Here is a 23,919-nt window from a genome sequence, read left to right on the forward strand (position 1 = left end):
AGTTATAATGACAATCCCATCCAAGAAAGATGCAGGAGACCCAGAAAACTTCCCTATTCACCTACAGCAACCCCCTCTGAGGCTTCTGCTCTAACTCCTGGGTGACAATGACATATGCGCTGCACAGTTATGGTGGACCCAGGACTTAGAAATTACTAGATCCTAGATCTGGCCTGCCCTGCTGCCTACCCGTGCAGGGTTTAAAACGAGGGTACAGCCTCTGGCTCGGGTCATGGGGCCAGTGGTGCCACGTTGTGGCGGAAGATGCCAGCGTCTCTACAAGAGTTTTTCTCATTGCATTTGCTCCGTGGAGAAAACTCCAGAGCTAGCTGCACTAGCTCGACTCACAATGCTGAACTCACACTTAAACAACGTAATACTGAGAATGGGCAATAACTGAAGAGTCTTATTCTTGTGCACGCAGCCAGGGAGGATCATTTCTGGCCGCTTTTTCAGCTATATAGTTTTCACATTTACTTTTAAGTTTCCAAACCCTTTTTGCCAAAAGGGGCAGTAGTAGAGTGGGGTGGAGACTCTGCCATCTGAATGTGCCTGTGCTTCTCAGACTGCCATGGAATGGGCCCATCTTCACTTCTTTCGGGAGCTCATCGAGGCGCTGTTGAAGGCCTATCAGCAGACGCTCTTTGTGACACACACCGTGGATGAATTGCTCTGGGGCTACAAAGATGAGATCTTGTCCCTCATCAACGTTTTCAAACCAGAGATCTCTCCCTATTTTGGCCTGTACTATGGGGTAAGTTGATTTTTCTTTTTGAAACCTCTTTATTCAGCTGATTGGGGGCAGGGGGAGGGCACTCCAAGCCACATTTCATCTTCACTTTGGATTTCTTCCAGAAGAAGACCAAAATTGCCTGGAATTCTGGATGTCTTGTAGAGCATGTGAAAACTAAGAAAGTGTTTTAGTTTTTAGAAAAAAAGAAAAGCTTCTCCCACAATTTCAATATGCTACCAGCACTGACTTTGAATGAGAGCAGCTATGAAAACTACATAGTGTGGCTGTGCCATTAAACAGTTGCAGTCTTTCAAAGTATCATAAATTTCAGGGATCAATGCCAGCTCTTCACTGATGACTTAGGGGCTGAACTTATGTATCAGCTTGACAGAGACAAATAAACTAAATAGGAACATTAGATCATCCATTAGGGGTAGTAGCTACATGGATAATTGGAAACTCCATGTCATTCATCCATGATTTCTTATATTTATAAGTGGAACTTGTGTAGTTCGTAGACTTTATTCACTTTGGCTCAAAATAAAAAATATCAGCCATCAAGTAATTACTATTCAAAGCATATGTTATTGTTGCTTAAATTTCAAATGAATTGAAGTTAAAAGGAATTTTAAAAATCCGCATTCCCTGATGTCCCCCACCAAAACAAAATAAAACAAAAACTTTTTAAAAATGGGTAGTGGGGGGCAACCCTGGGGGCTTACTGGTTTGGCGCCGCCTTTGGTCCAGGGCGTGATCCTGGACACCCGGGATCGGGTCCCGCATCGGGCTCCCCGCGTGGAGCCTGCTTCTCCCTCTGCCTCTGTCTCTGCCCCTCTCTTTCTCTCTCTGTGTCTCTCATGAATAAATGAATAAAATCTTTTAAAAAATAAAAATAAAATATAAAACGGGTAGTGGGACATTGGTAATGACAAACTCAAATGCCAAGAAGAAAGGGTAAGATTAATGGTAGAGTCTGAGTGATGAATTTCCTTAACTTTAAGTTTGTAGTTACTCTCTTGTTCTCACCACTTGAGAATCTCACCCTTATCCTATAATTTCTGAGCATGTTCCTCTATGTCTGTGGCATATGGTGATAATACTGTCCCTGTGTCTTCGAAGGTGTACAAAAGTTAGACTCCATTCAAACAAAATAGTAAAAAAGTTTTTCATATGATTTATGCAAGAGGTGCGTCCTAGGAATAGGGCTGGGCTTAGCCTGAATCCTTCACTCTGGGGGAGTGGACTTAATAGATGCTCCCTAGAAGATCCCATCTGAAAATATCCCAGCTTCCACAAGACCAGAGGAAGCACTGATTTCTTGTTAAGCTGTGACTAGACCTCCCTTCTTGAAAAAATTTCAGGAGAACTTCCAACAGAGACAACAAAGCTTTAAAAAAAAAATTATTATTATTATTTTAGAGAGGGAGGAGGGGAGGGGCAGAAGGAGAGGTAGAGAGAAATTCCCAAGGAGGCTCCATGGCCAGCATGGAGCCCGACTCAGGGCTCGATCTCACAACCCTGAGATCACAATCTGAGCGAAAATCAAGAGTCAGACGCTTAGCTGACTGAGCCACTCAGGCGCCCCAACAAAGTTTTCCTTAAGGCCATTTGGGTCCCAGTGGTTTCCATCCACCTGCCAGGTAGATCCTGTTCCTAAGATCTCAGTATATTTCAGGTTATTTCCATTGTATAGCTTGCTTTTCTGTTTTGTTTTGGTTTTATATCACTGACTTCATCAGACATAAAACTAACATTCTTTTATATCTTTTTAAAATGTAACCCACATTTATGGACTGGTTAGGAAATTGGCATTTTTGCTTTCTCAAGGCAAGGATGTGTTGCTTTATGTATTTATTTATTTCTTCATTTCTCTTTCCTTGCCCTTTGCCACATTTTGTAGACACCACTATATCTCCATAGGGCCCCACTCGTGAAAAGCCCTGTCCCGTTGCTCGGTTGGATTTGTACCTTGAGTGGATTTCCCACAGCCAGGAATAGAGCAGAAGACCTGAAATCAGAGGGCCTGGATTTATGTTCTGACTTTTTCACTTGATTAACTGTGGGACTATTTCTGAACCTTGGTTTCATCATGTGTGACTTGAGGCTAAAAGTATCCATGCTTCCAAAGTTGTTTTGAAAGGCTAAGTGAGAAGTCCATAAAAAGGCTTTGGAAGCTATAAATCGCAGTACACATTTCAGGAGCTGCTATTTTCCCCCGAAGACTGGCCCCAGAGAAGACCCTGAAATCATGCAAACGGTCTTTCCATTTGGGACCCAAATAAACTGCCTGTGGTGTTGTTGGTAAAAAGGCAGTGTCCCCGGTCAGTTTGTCACCTGCTCTGGTCAAATACTGATTATTTGGCCAATAGCATGAAAATTCATGCTTGAGCTGCCATTCATTCAAAGACCAGGATAAGCTGTGAGGGTGCACACCTTCCTCGGCACCCATTTCGCTGCCCCCACCCGAGCCTTCCTTAAACCTGGTGGTGTGGTGCCAGCATCCCACTCGGATGCACCAGGCTTGCATGCCTGTCCTACCTGCTCCACTACAGATGACAAAGAGAGAAATTTTAGTGAATGCCATTGGGCACTTTTCCTTTAAAGACTCTAGTGATGAAGGGGATCCCTGGGTGGCTCAGCGGTTTGGCGCCTGCCTTTGGCCCAGGGCGCGATCCTGGAGACCCGGGATCGAATCCCACATCGGGCTCCCGGTGCATGGAGCCTGCTTCTCCCTCTGCCTGTGTCTCTGCGTCTCTCTCTCTCTCTGTGACTATCATAAATAAATAAAAATTAAAAAAAAAAAAAAGACTCCAGTGATGAAACAAACAATGGGGAGGGACAAGGTATGAGAATGAACAGGGTGAGTGAATGTAGAATATTGGCACAGAACTTCTGAGAAGAAGGGACCTGGTTAAATATCAGATGCTCTTATTTTCATATTGCAGAGCCAATCAGCATTGATTTTAGGGCGCCTCTGTTCTCCTTGGCATAAGAGAGTTCAGGCACCTCCCACTGAGTGTGTATTCTTGGATCTATAAAATTATAGTTGTCAGGAAGTGTCTTTGGGAGGTCAGCAAGTCCAGCCTGTCCTTCAGGGGCGGAGGTGGGGATCCTCTTACATTACAGTAGTGGTATGACTGTGGGAGTCCTAGCTCAGAGCACCTCTCCATCTCCTGCAGTAGTATGTTCTTTCTATCCAGCGCACATCCCTGCCATCGTAACATAAAACCTACTTATTCCTGCTTGTCCTCAAGTAAGAGGTTCAACAAGACAGGGAAGCATTCACACACAGTGTCTGACTCCTGGGCAGAAAACAGTCGGGCGGGGAGAACCCTTGTTGAATTACTGTGAAACATTGAAATGTTTACCCACCTGGCTAAGCTCATATCTGAGTTAAGTGGAAGACTTCAGGAAATAGCATCCGTTCATGTTTAAAATTGGTGGCTCAGCATTTTGTGTGTGGAGTATTTGAATTTTCCTTTAGTTGTTGTAATGTTCACATTGCTGCTCCTAAAGAGCTATTTCTTGTATCTTAAAGTCATGTAAAGCTTCATGCAGGGAACACATGACCATTATACATGTGGGCCATGTTGATATATTGACATAATTGGCAAGATAATGTTAAGTGACAGTAGGCAAAAAATATGAGAAGAGAATTCACAAAGGGTATGAATTTTGTTTTTTAAGGTTTTATTTATTTATTCATGAGAAACACACAGAGAGAGGCAGAGACACAGGCAGAGGGAGAAGCAGGCTCCATGCACCGGGAGCCCGATGTGGGATTTGATCCCGGGTCTCTAGGATCGCCCTGGGCCAAAGGCAGGCGCCAAACCGCTGCGCCACCCAGGGATCCTGGTTCATCTCTAATTAGATGAACCAGAGCTTAACAGAAGTCACTTGGGGAATGTAAACTGATTTACTCTACTATTTCCACCACTTAGCAGCTGAGCAATTTGATAATATATATCAAAAAGCTTAAACATGTTGGTGTTCTTTTCTCTAGTCATTCTACTTTTATGGGTCTGTGTAGAAAACAAAAGGACTGACAAGGCTTTAGGCATAAGGATATTCATACAGTATCATTTGTAATACCAAAAAAATAAAAAATTAAATACCTAATAATAAGAGAATAATTATTTCTACAGAATGTGATGGAGTCATTAAGCTACACTTATGAAGAACTTTTGGTAACATGGGAAATATGTCAAGTAAAAAATTGTGTATAAATATATATATGCACAATTGTGTATATGCATAAAAATTGTGTGTATATATTACACGTGTATAATATATCTTAGTTCTAGAAACAAATGTTGTAGAGAAAAGAGACTGAAAAGAAACAGACCAAAGTACTAATAGTAGTTCCCATTGGCTAGAAGAATGATGAATAATGGGCACTTTTTATTTATTTATTTATTTTATTTTATTTATTTTTTTAAATTTTTATTTATTTATTATAGTCACACACACACAGAGAGAGAGAGAGAGAGAGAGAGAGAGGCAGAGACATAGGCAGAGGGAGAAGCAGGCTCCATGCACCAGGAGCCCGACGTGGGATTCGATCCCGGGTCTCCAGGATCGCGCCCTGGGCCAAAGGCAGACGCCAAACCGCTGCACCACCCAGGGATCCCAAGGATAATGGGCACTTTTTAAAGAAAAATTTCATTTAATTATTTGAGAAAAAGAACAGGAGTAGTGGGAAGCAGCAGAGGTGGAAGGAAGGAGAAGCAGACTCTCTGCTGAAGTAGGGAGCCTGATGTGGGGTTTGATCCCAGGTTCCTGGGATCATGACCTGAGCCAAGGAGACACAAAACCGACCGAGCCACACAGGTGCCCCTCAGCACTTTTTTTATACATCATTCTATATTTTCTAATGAGATTTTTACTTTTACAACCAACTGTATAATCAGAAGAAAAACCTATTCTAAAAATAAAGCAGAACACAAGTACTATGCATCAACTTATTACCCCAAAATGCATATGTTAATACCCAAAAACGTATCTGTGACAAACTCCCAAAGATAGCTTAAAGCAATGGCAATAGAACAGTCTGGTTAGGGATCCCTGGGTGGCTCAGTGGTTGAACATCTGCCTTCAGTTCAGGGTGTGATCCCGGGTCCTGGGATCAAGTCCCACATCGGGCTCCCTGCAGGGAGCCTGCTTCTCCCTCTGCCTGTGTCTCTGCCTCTCTGTGTGTATGTCTCATGAGTAAATACATTTTTTTTTTTTTAAGAACAGCCTTTGGTTATTATTCTTAGCTTATCAACAAAGTGCCTGTCACATAATAAGCATAACAAGCACGAGAACAATTATGATAGTAATGGAATGGATGCATCACGAAGGCAGTCATTAGTGTCCACTTTGTTCACTGACACGCAGTGCTGGACACGTGGTAGGCGTTCAGTAAGTGCTCGCTAATAGGCAAATGAGTTCCACACCCTGGTAAGCAGATCAGCCTGTGGAGTGTGGGGTTACAGAGCTGGGCTTCAGTCCTAGCTCCTACCATCTGGGCAAGTCATTTAGACTTCTCTCTGCTTCAAATTTCTCATCTATAAAATGAGGATAAAATAGTGCTTGTCTATATTAGTTTCCTGTTGCTGCTATAACAAATGGCCATAAATTAAGGGGCTTAACACAACATAGATTTACTCTCTTAACAGTTCCAGCTGTCAGTAGTCCTAAAGTCAGGGTGTGGTCCGGGCTGTGTTCCTTCCGGAGGCTCTCGGGAGCTTTAGATTGTCTGCATGTGCCTAAAAGAAGTGTGACTTGGAAAGCATGTGCAGGTGAAGAAAGCTTACTTGAAAATGGGACTATAGGGACTATGGGGACACCTGGGTGGCTCAGTTGTTAAGCATCTGCATTTGGCTCGGGTCGTGATCCTGGGGTTTTGGAATCAAGTCCCGCATTGGGCTCCCCATTGGGAGCCTGCTCATGTCTCTGTCTCTCTCTCTGTGTCTCTCATGAGTAAATAAATACAATCTTTAAAAAAAAAAGAAAAGAAAAGAAAATGGGACTATATTAATATTACTTTCTTCTGGTGCAGCTAATGCATAATAGAATCCTGGCCCTGGACTTAGGCTTTCTTATTTTTTATTATTGAGATAGAATTCACTTTCCATAAATTTCACCATTTTAAAGTGTACCAATCAGCAGTTTTTAGTATATTCACAAGGCTGTGCAACCACCACCACTATGTAATTTTAGAACATTTTCGTCATCCTCCAAAAAAAAAAACCCCACATACTCAGTAGTCACTTCCATTTCTCCTCCTTCCAATAATCCACTTTCTGTCTCTATGAGTTTGCCTGTGAATCTATAGATTTTTTTTTAATAGTTAAAACATTTGTGTCTTTTTTGGTTTTCTTTTCGCTTTTGTAAAGAAAAGTAAGGTTATACTTTTTGTTTGAAACAGAACATAGGGATCCCTGGGTGGCGCAGCGGTTTGGCGCCTGTCTTTGGCCCAGGGCGCGATCCTGGAGACCCGGGATCGAATCCCACGTCGGGCTCCCGGTGCATGGAGCCTGCTCCTCCCTCTGCCTGTGTCTCTGCCTCTCTCTCTCTCTGTGTGACTATCATAAATAAATAAAAATTAAAAAAAAAAAAAAAAAGAAACAGAACATAAATAATCCCTCCATGCACCTGCCCAATGTCTCTCCTGCCCATTGGGGTGCTAGGACATCTGCTGCTGTGTAGGAGAGTCCAGGCTGGCCCCGGCTGAAAAAGGAGATGAGCCAGCACTCTCTGTGTGGGAGCTTCCTCAGAGCCAGAGAGGAAGGGCGTTTGGGAATGGAGCTTGGCTTTGCTAGGCAAAATTTAATATTAAAAAAACCTAGCAGACATGCCCACTCTACCGATAGGGGCCAGGAAGCACCACCTCTGAGTTGGAACAATCTCTGGCAGTTGAACATTCCTATGCAACTTGGACATCTCTGTAGATGGAATCATAGAATATATGACCTTCATGTCTGACTTCTTTTATTTAGCATAATGTTTATCAGCCTCATCCATGCTGTAGGAGGTATCAGCACTTTATTCATTCTGTGGCCGAGGGATATTCTATTGTATGGATAGACCATCAGTTGATGGATACTTGGGTGGTTCTACTTTTTGGCTATTATGAATAATGCTGCTCTGAACATTTGTGTACAAGTGTTTGTATGGACATGGGCTATATACTTTGGAATGAAATCCTCTTGGGTATATAGGGAGGAGTGGAATTGAAGGTCATATGGTAATTCTGTGTTTAACATTTTGAGGAACCACCGAACTGTTTTCCATATCGACTGCAACATCGTCCATCTGTCCCTACCAGCAGTGCATGAAGGCTCGGATTTCTCCACATCCTCACCAATACTTGTTGTTTTCCTTTTTTAGGATTTATTCATTTATTTTAGAGAGAGAGCATGAAACAGGAGGGGCAGAGAGACAGGGAGAGAGAATCTCAAGCAGACTCCCTGCTGAGTGTGGAGCCTAAGGCAGGGCTTGATCTCATGACCTTGAGATCACAACCTGAGCCAAAACCAAGAGCTGGACCCTTAAGCGACTGCACCACCCAGGCACCCTGTTTTTGTTTTGTTTTGTTTTGTTTTTTACTCACCATCCTGGTGGGTGTGAAATAGTATTGTGGTTTTGATTTGCATTTCTCTAATGACTGATGATGTTGAGCATCTTTTCATGTACTTGTTGGCCATTTGAATATTTTCTTTAGAGAAATGTCTCTTCAAATCCTATGTCCATTATTTAATTGGGCTTCTTTTTAAAACCATAAAGTAATAATATGATTAATATGGTATTTAGTCAAATAGTCACTGTATTCCTTTGTTCTGGTTCAGTCTTATGTAGCAGTTAGGCCCAACTAGGGTAGTTTCATGAAGATTAAGTTTCTCAGTTACTGTATCAGTTGGGGTTCTCCAGAAAAACAGAATCATTAGGAGATCTATATCTGTAGTATCTACCTGAGGGATTTATATGTATTAAGAAATTGGCTCATGCAATGGTGGAGGTAGCAAGTGGCTAGTTTGAAATACATAAGACAGGGTGGCAGGCTAGAAACTCAGGCAGGATTTCTGTATTGCAGGATGAAGAATTCCCTTTTTGTCCAGCAAACCTCAGATTTTGTTTGTATTTTTTTATTTTTATTTATTTTTTTATTTATTTATGATAGTCACAGAGAGAGAGAGAGAGAGAGAGAGAGGCAGAGACATAGGCAGAGGGAGAAGGAGGCTCCATGCACCGGGAGCCCGACGTGAGATTCGATCCCGGGTCTCCAGGATCACGCCCTGGGCCAAAGGCAGGCGCTAAACCGCTGTGCCACCCAGGGATCCCAGATTTTGTTTTTAATAACTAGGGGCACCTGGGTGGCTCAGATGGTTAAGCATCTGCCTTCGGCTCAGGTTATGATCTCCAGATCCTGGGCTCAAGCCTTGCATTAGGTTCCCTGTTCAGTGGGGAGCCTGTTTCTCTCTCTCCCTCTGCCTCTCCCCCTGCTTGTGCTCTGTCTCCACCCCCCACTCTCAAATGAATAAATTAAAAAAATCTTTAAAACCTTCAGCTGATGGGATGAGTCCACCCATATTACCCGGGGTAATCTCTTTTACTTAAAGTCAATTGATTGTAAATGTTAATCATATCTACAAAATACAGCAACATCTAGACTAGTGTTTGACCAAACAACTGGGCACCATAGCCTAGCCAAGTTGACACATACAATTAACAATCACAGTTTCTTAAAATGATTATATTTACTTATTTTCAGAAAAATGGGACTAATGATGGAGACTATGTTTTTCTAACCGGAGAAGACAATTACCTTAACTTTTCAAAGATTGTGGAGTGGAATGGAAAAACGTAAGTGTAATGTTTTACCAATGTAATTATTTTTTAAATTTATGTTTGAATTGAGTGTTCAATTATGTATTATTTCAAAAAAAAATGTTAACTCATTTTTTGGATGAAAACTATAAATACATAAAATCTCTTTATAACCACTATTGTATAAATCAAGATGGGGACAACACACTTTACATATTAAATACTAGTGCTCTGTAGACCGATCAGGGTTAGACATGAATTACAAGCAGTGAAAGCTTCACTTTCCACGTGGTCATTGAATGATGTGTAGCGATAGCACAGATACTTTAACACCACTTGTTTTGTGGGGAGACGGAAGAGTTTCTCTTTTTAATTTAATTTACTGATTGTGAATTGTTCATGTATTTTTCTTTAAAGATAAAATTAATTTGAGTTCACTATATGGTATTTCAGAAATATTTTTTAACATTTATAACTTGTAAACACCCACTTCCAAAAAGTTGCTGAGGCAGTTTACAGTAAAGCTACATGTAAAACAAGACACTTTCTTTAAGTCAGAGGCTTTTGATAAAGCCTTGGAGGGAAAAAGGAGGGTAATTCTTGAACCCTTGTTCTTGAACCTTATTTACATCTAAATTTCCCAGAAGTATGGGCAAAAAACTGGTGTGGAATATAGGGAACCCCCCCCCACTCCATACTACCTTTGCAACTTTTCTGTGAATCTCAAACTATTTTTAAGTAAAAGTTTATTTAAACTTTAAAAAGCACACATATCCATGTAAATAAATATATATTTGTGCATGTGTACACATACAAACACACATACACCAAAATAGATAAGATCCCCAAAAGAATATGTGAGAAGCTGGCAATAGTATTGCTTCTGGAGGGGCGCCCTGGATGACCAAGGCACTGGCCACAAGGAAATTTACTTGTAAACAGGATATAGCTGGATTTTTTAAAAAAATTATTTTGATGGGATGAGCACTGGGTGTTATACTATATGTTAGCAAATCGAACTCCAATAAAAAATACACATAAAAATTGTATTTAAATTCAGTTTGCCAACGTATAGTATAACACCCAGTACTCATCTCATCAAGTGCCCTCCTCAGTGCCCGTCACCCAGTTACTCCATCCCTCACCCTCCTCGCCTTCTGTTACCCTTTGTTTGTTTCCCAGAGTTAGGAGTCTCTTATGGTTTGTCTTCCTTTCTAATTTTTCCCCATTCAGTTTCTCATCTTCCCTTATGGTCTGGATTTTGTTTTAAACTCAACTGTCATTTTCTTTCCAATCTTTCAATAACATAGTGTAATCCTTTTCAATATGTATTATAATTATTGATGTAATTACAATATAATGATATAGTATTTAATATATTGGACTTTTTTTCTGATTTATGTCCGTTCCACCCTCAGATTTTTATGGTTCCCATTTAACAATATTTTCCTGACAAAATTAAAAGCTGCCTATTGTCTCTTCTTCTCCAAAACAGAACAATAACTTTACCAATTTCATAACACATTATACCCATCTTCATGCTATTCTTGCCTTCAATTTGTTTCACATTCTTTGGAAGCCAAATATAAGTAAAATGTGTATTACTTTTATAGTAAATATTTAATTAAATGTATCAGCGTACTTTATTGCATTTTCTTTTTTATTTTATGTACATTTTTATTGAAATTCTAGTTAACATAATATTAGTGTAATATTAGTTTCAGGTGTACCATATAGTGATTCATCACTTCAGTACAGACCTGGTGCTCATCCATCAAGTGTGCTCTTCGTTACCTATTTTTTTTTATTATTTTAAGTTTTTATTTAAATTGCAGTCAGTTAACATACAGTGTCATATTGGTTTCAGGAGTAGAGTTTAGTGATTCGTCACTTACATACAACAGCCAGTGCCTATCACAAGCGCCCTCCTTAATACCCATCACATGTAGCCCATTTTGCCACCCACCTTCCCTCCAGCAACCCTCAGTTTACAGTTTATTCTCTATAGTTAAGAGTCTCCTCTGGTTTGCCTCCCTCTCTTTTTTCCCTTCACCTATGTTCATCTGTTTTGTTTTCTTAAATTCCACATAGGAGTCATATGGTATTTGTCTTTCTCTGACTTATTTCACTTGGCATAATACACTCTAGCTCATCCATGTCATCACAAATGGCAAGATTTCATTCCTTTGATGGCTGAGTAATATTCCATGTATATATATGCCACATCTTCTTTATCCATTCATCAATTGAAGAACATTTGGGCTCTTGCCATAATTTGCCTATTATTGGTAATGCTGCTATAAACATTGGGGTGATGTGCCCCTTCAAATCAGTATTTCTGTATCCTTTGGGTAAATACCTAGTACTGCAATTGCTGGCTCATAGGGTAGTTCTATTTTTAACTTTTGAAAGAACCTCCAAAAAAATAAGTAAATAAATAAAAGAACCTCCATACTGTTTTCCAAGTGACTGCACCATTTTTCATTCCCACCGGAAGTGAAAGAGGGTTTCTCTTTCTCCACATCATTGCCAACACCTATTGTTTCTTGTGTTGTTGATATTAGCCATTCTGACAGGTGTGAGATGATATCTCATCCTGTTTTGTTTTGTTTTTTAAATATTTTATTTATTTATTCCTGAGAGAGAGAGGCAGAGACACAGGCAGAGAGAGAAGCAGGCTCCATGCAGGGAGCCTGACGTGGGACTCGATCCTGGGACTACAGGATCACGCCGTGCCCCGAAGGCAGGCGCTAAACCGCTGCGCCACCCAGGGATCCCCCTCATCCTGGTTTTGCTTTGTATTCCCCTGATGATGGATGATATTCAGCATCTCTTTTTATATGTCTATTAGCCATCTATATGTCTTATTTGGAAAAATGTCTGTTCAATCTTCTACCCATTTCTTAACTGAATTATTTGTTTTTTGGGTGTTGAGTTTGTAATCTTTTTTTTTTTTTAAATAGATTTCGGATACTATAACCCTTTGTCAGTTAGGTATTTGCAAATATCTTCTCCCATTCTGTAGGTTGCCTTTTAGTTTTGATTGTTTCCTTCATTTGCAGAAGCTTTTTTTCTTGATGAAGTCCCTGTAGTTCATTTTTGCTTTTGTTTCCCTTGCCTTCAGAGATGTGTCTAGTAATAAGTTGCCATGGCTAATGTCAAAGAAGTTGCTGCCTATGTTCTCCTCTGGGATTTTGATGGTTTCCTATCTCACATTTAGGTCTTTTATCTATTTTGAATTTATCTTTGGGAATGGTGAAAGAGAGTGGTCCAGTTTCATTCTTCTGCATGTTGTTGTCCAGTTCTCCCAACACCACTGTTGAAGAGAGTGTCTTTTCCAGTGGATATTCATTCCTACTTTGTTGAAGATTAGTTGACCATAGAGTCGAGGGTCCATTTTTTGATTCTCTATTCTGTTCCACTGATCTCTGTATCTGTTTTTGTGGCAGTACCACACTGTCTTGATGATTACATGTTTGTAATATAGCTTGAAGTCCAAAATTATGATGCCTCCAGCTTTGCTTTTCTTTTTCAAAATTACTTTGATTATTCATGGTCTTTTATCATTCCACACAGATTTTAGGATTGTTTGTTCCAGCTCTGTGAAAAATGCTGGTGGTATTTTGATAGGGATTGCATTAAATGTATAGATTGCTTTGGGTAGTACAGACATTTTAACAGTAATTGTTCCTCCAATCCATGAGCATGGAATGCTTTCCTATTTCCTTGTTTCATATGTGTTCTATAGGTTTCAGAGTATAGATTTTTTTTTTTTTTACCTCTTTGTTTAAGTTTATCCCTAGGTATCTTTTTTTTTTTAAATTTTTATTTATTTATGATAGTCACACACACAGAGAGAGAGGCAGAGACATAGGCAGAGGGAGAAGCAGGCTCCATGCACCGGGAGCCCGACGTGGGATTCGATCCCAGGTCTCCAGGATCACGCCCTGGGCCAAAGGCAGGCGCTAAACCGCTGCGCCACCCAGGGATCCCTATCCCTAGGTATCTTATGGTTTCAGTGCAATTATAAATGGGATCAATTCCTTGATTTCTCTTTCTGCTGCTTCATTATTGGTGTACGGAAATGCAACAGATTTCTATACATTGGTTTTGTATCCTGTGACTTTGCTGAATTAGTGTATCCATTCTAGCAATTTTTTGGTGGAGTCTTTCAGGTTTTCTATATAGAATATCATGTCCTCTGCAAATAATGAAAGTTTGATATTTTTTTTCCTTTCTGATTTGGATGCCTTTATCTCTTTTTTGTTGTCTGACTGCTGAGGCTAGGACTTCTATTACTATGTTAAATAACAATAGTGAGAGGCGACCATCCTGTTGTGTACCTGACTTTAGAGGAGAAGCTCTCAGTTTTTTCCCACTGAGAATGTTATTAGCTGTAGGTCTTTGTATATGGCCTTTATGATGTTGAGATCTGTTCCCTCTATCCCTGTTTTGTTCAGGATTTTTGTCAAGAATGGATGCTGTATTTTGTCAAATGTTTTTTCTGCATCTTTTGACAGGACCATATGGTTCTTATCCTTTCTTTTATTACTGTGATGTATCATGTTGATTGATTTGTGAATATTGAACAACCCTTGCAACCCAGGAATAAATTCCACTTGGTCATGGTGAATAATTATTTTAATGTAATATTGGAATCAATTTGCTAGTATCTTGTTTAGAATTTTTGCATCCATTTTCATCAGGGAAATTGGCCTGTAATTCTCTTTTTTTTTTTTTAAAGATTTTATTTATTTATTCATGAGAGACAGAGAGAGAGAGAGGCAGAGACACAGGCAGAGGGAGAAGCAGGCTCCATGCAGGGAGCCTGACGTGGGACTCGATCCCGGGTCTCCAGGATCACACCCCGGGGCTGCAGGCGGCACTAAACTGCTGCGCCACCAGGGCTGCCCTGTAATTCTCTTTTTTAGTGGGGTCTTTGTCTGGTTTTGGAATCAAGGTAATACTGGCCTTATAGAATGAGTTTGGAAGTTTTCCTTCCATTTCTATTTTTGGAATAGTTTGAGAAGAATAAATACTAACTATTCCTTAACTGTGTGGTATTTCCCTGGAAGCTATCTGGTCCTGGACTCTTGTTTGTTGGAAGAATTTTGATTACTGATTCAATTTCTTTGCTGCTTATTGGTTCCTATTTCAGTTTTGGTAGTTTATATGTTTCTAGGAATTTATCCATTTCTTCCATCTTGCCCAATTTGTTGACATACAATTTTGCATAAACCTTCATAATTGTTTGTATTTCTGTGGTGTTGATTGTGATCACTCCTCTTTCATTTGTGATTTTATTTATTTGGGTCCTTTCTGTTTTCTTTTTGATAAGTCTGGCTCAGGATCTATTAATTTTATGAAGTCTTTCAAAGAATGAGCTCCTAGTTTCATTGATCTGTTCTATTGTATTTTTTGTTTCTGTATCATTTATTTCTGCTCTAATCTTTATTGTTTCCCTTCTTCTGCTGGCTCTGGCTTTATTTGCTATTCCTTTTGTAGATCTTTTAGTTGTAAGGTTAAGCTGTGTGTTTGAGGCTTTTCTTGCTTCTTGAGGTAGGTCTGTACTGCTATATACGTCCCTCCTAGGAACCCAAAGGTTTTAGGGTGTCATGTTTTCATTTTCATTTGCTTCCATTGTTTTTTAAATTTCTCCTTTAATTTATTGTTAACCTATTCATTCTTTAATAGAATGGGATGTTCTTTAACCTTCAAGTATTTGTGGTCTTTCCAAATTTTTTCTTGTGGTTGACTTGCAAGTTTCATAGCGCTATGGTCTGAAAATATGCATGGTATGATCTCAATACTTTTGTACTAGTTGAAACCTGATTTGGGACCCAGTATATGATCTATTTTGGAGAATGTTCCATGTGCATTCAAAAAGAATGTGTATTCTGTTGCTTTAGGATGAAATGTTCTGATTATATCTGTTAAATTCATCTTGTCCAGTGTGTTATTCGAAGCCACTGTTTCTTTATTAATCTAATGCTTAGATGATCTGTCCATTGCTGTAAGTGAGGTGTTAAAGTCCCCTACTATTATTGTATTGTTAGCAATGAGTTTATTTATGTTTGTTATTAATTGGGAGGCATAAATATTTACAATTGTTGTATCTTCTTGTTGAATAGACCCCTTCTTCATCTCCTGTTACAGTCTTTGGTTTAAAAGCTAGTTTGTCTCATATGTGTATGGCTACTTCAGCTTTCTTTTGGTGTCCATTAGCATGATAAATGATTTTCCATCCCCTCACTTTCATTCTCCAGGTATCTTTAGGTCTAAAATGAGTCTCTTGTGAACCACATATAGTTGGGTCTTTTTTTTTTTTTAACCCATTCTGATACCTCAGGCATATTACTATATCTGTTTTGATTAGACCCCTGGCTGTGACCTCTTCATGTTCCTTCTTTTGGGATGAATTCCTCCATCTTGGCATTTTGGCATTTTGTCTAGGCCTCTGTCTTCTGTATCTTAGGAAAGCCTGTTATGTTTCTTGTTCTTGAGAGTAATGGCTTATATTAAGAAGAGGTCATATAGTGTCCAGGGCCTGGCACTCAGGAAGTGTCTCTGGTGTGTGCTGTGTGCACTCTGCTGTTGTGTTTTTGGCTGCTTTCCTCAGGTCAGGCCTCTGCAGAGTTTCACCTTGCCTGCAGTGGGGTGTGTTTGGATCTTGTCCAGTATGTGATGAGTTTTAAGTAGGTGTGTTTTGTTCAGCTTCTTAAAAGAGACTAAATCCTATTTCCCCTATAACTTAAGCTTTTCAACACTCTATGGTCAGTACACTTGGTATGTGTGGGTGTTTTGTGCTGGTATTCTGGGGGAGGGGCCAGCTTTCTGCTCTCTGACTCTCAGGCACCCTTGCCCTAGTTCAGAAGCACCTGCAGAGCCCAGCAGGGGCAGGGCTTGGTGTAAGTGGCGCAAACCTCCACTCTGGGGCGCTGTGCTGCTCACTGAAGTGCATCTGCAGACTTCACACCTCCTACCTTCCATGATGAGGCCTCTTTTCTCCCTCTAGTGGTGTAATTTGTTCTCTCCGTCCTCAGATAGATTCCCTAGGTGTTCAGAATGATGTGATGTTTATCCAGCTGTGTTTAAGTGACAAGATAAGCATGAGATCCTCCTCTGCCTCTGCCACCTCAACTCTTTCTTCAAGAGCTGAACAGAACCATCCCGAGGTCTCCCGTCTGCGGGCTAGCTCTGAACAAGGCTGTTGTTCATGCTAAATTGAATCACTGTTTTAAGAAAATGGGTATTTCTAAACCTCTACATAGGATACTCTTTTTGCAGAAAGGAAAGAGGGATTTTTGGACATTGCCTCTATCAGAATTGATTCAGGGATCAAGTGCCTACTATTACCCCCCTCTTAATCCAGTCCCTAACTAGCATTCCCTTTGTGTCTGCAGATGGATAAGATTCTATGGATAGCTGGCTCCCAATTCAGGCTTGAAAAGTCCTGACCATCTGAGAGGATCTAAAATCAAATTTGATAGTCTTGATTCTTTCTTGTGCTTATCAATCGCAGGTCGCTTGACTGGTGGACAACAGACAAATGCAATATGATTAATGGAACAGATGGAGATTCTTTTCACCCGTTGATAGACAAAGACGAAATTCTTTATGTCTTCCCATCTGAATTTTGCAGGTAAGAACTTTACAGATAAGTTCTTTGATTGCAAGACCACCAAAAATGTGAGGAATATATGCAGCTACCCTTCATAGGTGTGGACATTTATGCTTCATCAATGATGAATGCCGATAGCATACTGAGACACGCTGTGGGGCAGTGGTTCGCAGCGGGCTCCAGAGCGAGACTGCATTGGTTCATTTGAACACCAGCTCCAACACGTAGTGCTGTGTGACCTTGGGAAAGTTATTCAACCACTTTGTGCCTCACTTTCCTCATTTGTAAAATAAAGACAGAAATAGTTGCCTACCTTGGGAGTTGTTATGAGGACAAATGCATTATTCTTAGTGAAATACTTAGCCCAGGGCCTGTCTACGGTAAACACTCAGTAATGGCTCTTAGTTATTTGATATGCTCTGTCAAGCATGATACTTAACCTGGTCTTCCAGTCAACAGGTAACCTCTACATAGAAGATAAACCAAACTGAGGTCTCTGGTTCAGAGTTCCCTTAGATCATACCTGCTCCCGCCTGCCCTGTAAGCTCTCCCTCCCTCCCACCTGCTCCTGCATGATTATGGCTCCTCTATGGGCAAGAAAGCATCCCACTCTCCATCCTGATTCCCATACCCCCATCAGCCACTGCCCTTTCTCTGCTCTTCACCCTCAAACTGCCTGAATGAATGGCTGATTCACACTGGCTCCAGATCCTCCCTTACTTATCCTGGCAAGCCTTTTTATGAAACTTCTCAAAGTCCCAAGTGACTTAGTTGCATTTGACGCTGTTGATTCAATATCCTGAATAATTGCTGTTCTTTTGGCATTCTGTAGCTCACATAATTGCACCACCTACCCAGTCCAGCCTGCCGGAAATATTGGTGGCATTATACATTTCCCTTCTCTCCTGCATCGAATTTGCTACCAAATCTGCTACTGGATGCTGGGATGCCTTCTCAGAGAGAGCTCTTGCATCTGCCCCCACCTCTCCATCGTTGCTGCCTGTGCCACGGCTCACATCCCTTCCAACTCTCCCACAGAATACCACCGTCCCTGTCCCTCTCTCACTGGCTGCCCTTATCCGTACATATTGTGGAAGGCCAGAAGGAATAGAAAGTGCATTTGAATGCAGTGAGTGAAACCAGGCAACCAAAAGTGCAGTGGGTGGCCTCTTACAAGATCTGGTGCGGAGGAAACATGTTCTTATCTGGCACAACCACTTTTGAAGGGCCACTTGGCAGTGTTCAGTAGAGCCAAAGATGTGCAAACTCCACAGTGCTTCACTATTTTCCTGTGTAAGTTCGCTGGCCTGAAGAACCCTTGCATAGACATATAAGGAGATGTGTACAGAAAAGTTCATTGCAACATGGTTTTAGTAGTGGAATATTGGAAGCAATTTAAATCTCTCTATATATTTTAATTATCATATTATTTTAAAATTTTAATTCCAGTATAGTTAACATACAGTATTAAATTAGTTTTAAGTGTATGATATAGTGATTCAATAATTCTCTATATTACTCAGTGCTCATTTAAGTCTCTATAAAAAGGAGGATATAAATAAATTGTGGTGTATTCATATGATGGAATATTGTATAAGATTTAACATCTGAGAACCAGGGGCACCTGGGTGGCTCAGTCAGTTAAGTGTCTGCCTTCAGCTGAGGTCATGATCCTGGGGTCCTGGGATTGAACCCCATGTCAGGCTCCCTGCTCAGCAGGAAGTCTGCTTCTCCCCCTTCCTCTGCCCCTCCCTCCAGTTTATGCATGCTCACTCTCTCTCTAATAAATAAATAAAATCTTAAAAAATTATAAAATATGAGAACCAGACAATGCAATGTTATCAATCTTAATAATGTCATACTGAATGAAGAAGCAAATTACAGGAAGAGAACATGGTATACTGTTTATATATAACACTTAAAAATAGCAAACCATGCCACATATTGTTTGTGAGTGTGCACATTGGTGAAAGGATAACAGCCTGCAAGGGATGGATAAACCCCAAGTTCAGGATACTGCTTACCTCTGGGGACTCAGAGAAAGGCTAGAATGAGGAGTATGATGTAGGAGCAGTTTTATCTGTAATGTACTTTTTATTTATCTGAGTAGTATTTGTTCTAAAAGGTATTTATAATAGTATTTTTCTGTCTGCCCAAAATATTTTATTTAGAAAATGCTATAGGAGTGGGATGTGAGTACAATGCAGTGTTATTTACAACCCTACAAGAGACGTATCCCACCTCGGGTTCAAGGATGAAGAAGTCAGGCCCAGAAAGCATTTCACTTTGGCCTGCAATGAAGGGCTGAAGTATCACTTGAGACAGTGTGTATGAGAGTGTTGTGTCTATCATTCAGGTGCTATGAAAACACTATTGAGATAAATGGCTGCAATAATAAACATCAAAATAAATCCCCAAATACGGAAACTTTTTATTTGAGAGAAATGGGTATCAAAGTATACATTCAAATCAAATGTCTGGCCAATGCACACTTTTCAAGTGCTTACAAATCTATCTGGCTGAGCCTTTTGCCACCTTTTCTGCTTTTGCTTTGCCTCTGCCTCCCCCTTGCTTCTGCTCTGTCCATACTGGCATGTGTCCATGCTGGGTTAGACAACTCTTTTATTTCTTTCAATTTGAGTCTCTGTCTTCAATGTCATCTTCGTTTCCTATCACACATTTTTTCCCTTGGCCTTGGTTGGCTGTTACTACAGCAGCTACCTCTTAAACATTTTTCATGATAATTCCTCTTCTACATTGAGTGGTGTGAGTTCCTCTCAAGCTTTCTTTTGCATCTTAATTTCCCACTAAACTTAATTTCCCGTAAACTTTAGCCACGTTGTACCTGAACAGTTGTGAACTTACTGGTCTGGGGCCGACTGCACTGACCAGAGCCCACACTGATTTTTCCTTCTTACTTCCTACCAGATCAGTGTATATAACTTTCAGTGACTTCAAGAGTGTGCAGGGACTGCCTGCCTTTCGGTATAAAGTGCCTGGAGAAGTATTAGCCAATACCTCAGACAATGCCGGCTTCTGTGTGCCTAAGGGAAACTGCCTGGGCTCAGGAGTTTTGAATATCAGCATCTGCAAGAATGGTAAGAGCTCAGGGAAGGGACATGATTCTGTGTGTCTAGAATGCAGGGTTAGTGTTCTTCAACAAAGAATGTTGTCAGCCCAAATGAAATAGTGATTCTGACTTTTCACAAATAATATTTCACAATATGGCTATTAAATGGTAAAAGATTACTGGCTTCTCTGTATTGCTTGTTTTTTTAAAATTGAAGGTATGCTTGACACATAACATTATATTAGTTTCTGGTATACAATATAACAATTCAATATTTGTATATATTGTAAAATGATCACTGCAATAAGTCTGGTTAACATCTGTCACCATACCTAGTTATAAAAAAGATGTTTTTCTTGTGATTCTCTTAGCATCTTGTAAATATGCAATATATTATTATTAACTATATTACATCCCTGTAACATTTATAACTGGAAATATGCACCTATTGACCCCTTTCAGCCATTTCTCCCACCCTAACCCTGCCACTTCTAGAACCACTGATCTGTTCTCTGTCTATGAGCTTGATTTATTGTTGCTATTGTTTTTAAATTCTACATGTAACTGAGATCATAGGTATTTGTCTTTGTCTGACTCATTTCACTTAGCGTAATGCCCTCAAGATCCATACCTGTTGCTGCACATGGCAAGATTTCATGCTTTAAAAAAAAAAAAAAAAAGATTTCATGCTTTTTTATGGCTGAATAGTTCCACCGTGTCTGTATGTGTGTGCACATATATATGCACCACAACTTATTTATTAATTCATCCACTGATGGACAGTTAGGTTATTTCCGTATCTTAGTTATTGAAAATAATGCTGCAATGAACATAGGGGTGCATATATCTTTTCAAATTAGTTTTTGGTTTTTGTTTTTTTTGTTTTTTTGTTTTTTTTTGGATAAATACCCAGAAGTGGAATTGCTGGATTGTATGGTGGGTCTATTTTTAATTTTTAAAATATTTTTATTTATAAGAGAGAGAGAGAGGGAGAGTTTGCATGTGAGCAAGAGGAGGGGCAGAGGGACAGGGAGAGAGAGAATCTCAAGCAGACTCTGCCTTGAGCATGGAACCTGACGTAGGGCTCAATCTCATGACTCTGAGATCATGACCTGAGCTGAAATCAAGATTTGAACACTTAAGCAACTGAGCCACCCAGGTGCCCCTATTTTTAATTTTTTTGAGAAACCTTTATATTGTTTTCTACAGTAGTGGCACCAATTTACATTCCCATCAACAGTACACAAGGGTTCCCTTTTCTCTGCATCCTCACCAACACCTATTGTTTCTTGTGTTGTTGATTTTAGCTATTCTAACAGGTGTGAAGTAATATCTCATTGTGGCTCTGGTTTGCATTTCCCTGATGATTAATGATGTTGAACATCTTTTCATGAAGCCATTTGCCATTTGTATATCTCCTTTAGAAAAATGTCTACTCAGATCCTCTGCCCATTTTTCAATTGAATTGTTTGGAATTTTTGCTATTTAGTTGCATGAGTTCTTTATATAGTTTGGATATTAACCCCTTACAGTTATATGATTTGCAAATATTTTCTCCCAGTCAGTAGGTTTCATTTTGTTGGTGGTTTCCTTTGTTAGGCAAAAGTTTCTTAGTTTCTGTGGTCTCATTTGTTTATTTTTGCTTTTGCTTTTGGAGTGAGATCCAAAAAGTATCACTAATACTGATGTCATGGAGCTTACTGTCTATGCTTTCTTATAGGAGTTTTATGGTTTCAGGTCTCATATTTGAGTCTTTAATCTATTTTGAGTGAATTTTTGTGTATGGTACAAGAAAGTGGTCCAGTTTCATTGTTTTGCATGTGGCTGTCCAGTTTTCCCAACACAGTTATTGAAGACTCTGTTCTTGCCTTATGGTATATTCTTGGGTCCTTTGTCATAAATTAATTGACTGAATGTGCATGGGTTTTATATCTGGACTCTATTCTGTTCTACTGACGTGTCTATTTTATGCCAATTCCATACTGTTTTGCCATACCATGGCCTTGTAATATAGTTTGAAATTGGGGAGTGTGATACCTTTAGCTTTGTTTTTCTTTCTTTGTCTCTTATTAAAGTCTCTCTCTCTCTCTTTTTTTTTTTTTAAGTCTGTTTTGTCTGATGTAACTCCAGCTATCCCAGATTCCTTTTGATTTCCAATTACATGGAATATCTTCTTCCCTCCATTATGGTCGGTCTGTGCATGTCTTTACATTTGAGATGAAGCTCTTTAGGCAGCATATGGATGGGTCTTGTAATTTTTAAAAAATTTTTATTTATTTATTCATGAGAGACACAGAAAGAGAGGCAGAGATATAGGCAGAGGGAGAAGCAGGCTCCCTGAAGGGAGCCTGATGCAGGACTCAATCCCAAAACCCTGAGATTACCACCTTAGCCAAAGGCAGGAGCTCAACCACTGAACCACCCAGGTGCCCCAATTTATGATGATTTCTTTTTTTTTTTTTTAATTTTTATTTATTTATGATAGTCACACAGAGAGAGAGAGAGAGAGGCGCAGAGACACAGGCAGAGGGAGAAGCAGGCTCCATGCAACGGGAGCCCGACGTGGGATTCGATCCCGGGTTTCCAGGATCGCGCCCTGGGCCAAAGGCAGGCGCTAAACCGCTGCGCCACCCAGGGATCCCCAATTTATGATGATTTCAAAGCAGAGTTAGTTTTACACCCTGCCGCAGATCTCCGGGTATTTCTGAATGTCTGAGCTGCTCAGGTCCTTTCCGTGAATGAGACAGAATTATTGGTGGCACAACTGGAAAAAGCATTTTCTTCATCTTGAGAACTAATTTTGACAATCACAATTATTCACAATATTCTTACTAGATAGGCATCCAGAGGCCTCTTTTTATAATTGTGGAAACCAGGGCCCAGAGAGGGAAAATGATTTTTATAAAATTTTATCTCTGAGCAAATCCCTGCTAAAACTTAGGTTCTTCTCCTGTTGCTACTGTGATGCTTCTTAGGCTACAATTCCTCTTTGAAGTTTCTTCTGAGGAATTTTGGAACCCATCTTTCCTGAATAAAGTTGCCTTTACCCCCTGAATAAAGTCCTGTGCTAACTTTTGCCCTCTTATCTAATTTGCCTGAAAAAAATCTCCTTTTGGGGTAAGTCTGAGGTCAGCAGTATACCTCCCTATTTTCTGTCTGCTAGGGTAGTGGCTCCTAAATTTGGTCTTGCATGAGAATTGTCTGGAGAGTCATTAAAAATATGTCCTGGGGCCCACCTGCTGGGGCCCCAGAACCTGTATTTTTAACATGAGCTCCAGGTGATTCTCATGAGAATGGTGCCTATACTATTTGGGAACCACTGAGCCACGGTACATGGTACCCCTCCCTAGAGATAAGACCAAAGGTATGTGGGAGCAAGTGCCTGATTCTGACCTGTCCTGCTTTCTTACTAGGTGAGTGGTCCTGAAAGAGTGTCCTGCCCACACAGTCCAGGTACCTCCAGCTCCAGGCACAAGTATAGGCATATTTTTTCTCATTATTTTGTTAACAATCTGCTTCCTCAAGAAGTTGACGTCCTAATCAGCCAAGATTCTGTTTGGCAACTCAATCTCTTGGTACAATCCTTTTCTTCTTGCCTCTTATAGACTCTCAGATATGGACTGAAAAGTGAAACCTTCTGGGATTATCATCCAGTGTTTTGAATTTCCCCAGAGAACCTTTTGG

General features: G+C 40.2%; 1 protein-coding gene across 4 annotated transcripts in view; it reads left to right on the forward strand.

Moving 5' to 3' along the window:
• Positions 1-23,919, forward strand: part of SCARB2 (scavenger receptor class B member 2) — a 76,861-nt gene that overhangs the window by 37,127 nt on the left and 15,815 nt on the right. For all 4 annotated transcript variants that reach the window (XM_038582402.1, XM_038582403.1, XM_038582404.1 and 1 more), the window contains 4 exons: positions 566-754; positions 9,489-9,580; positions 17,067-17,186; positions 20,094-20,263. In XM_038582402.1, the coding sequence (XP_038438330.1) occupies positions 566-754; positions 9,489-9,580; positions 17,067-17,186; positions 20,094-20,263 (571 nt within the window). The remainder of the gene's footprint in view (positions 1-565; positions 755-9,488; positions 9,581-17,066; positions 17,187-20,093; positions 20,264-23,919) is intronic.

Source organism: Canis lupus, chromosome 32 (assembly GCF_011100685.1).
Source record: "Canis lupus familiaris isolate Mischka breed German Shepherd chromosome 32, alternate assembly UU_Cfam_GSD_1.0, whole genome shotgun sequence".
In the NCBI taxonomy this organism is placed as follows: Eukaryota; Metazoa; Chordata; class Mammalia; order Carnivora; family Canidae; genus Canis; species Canis lupus.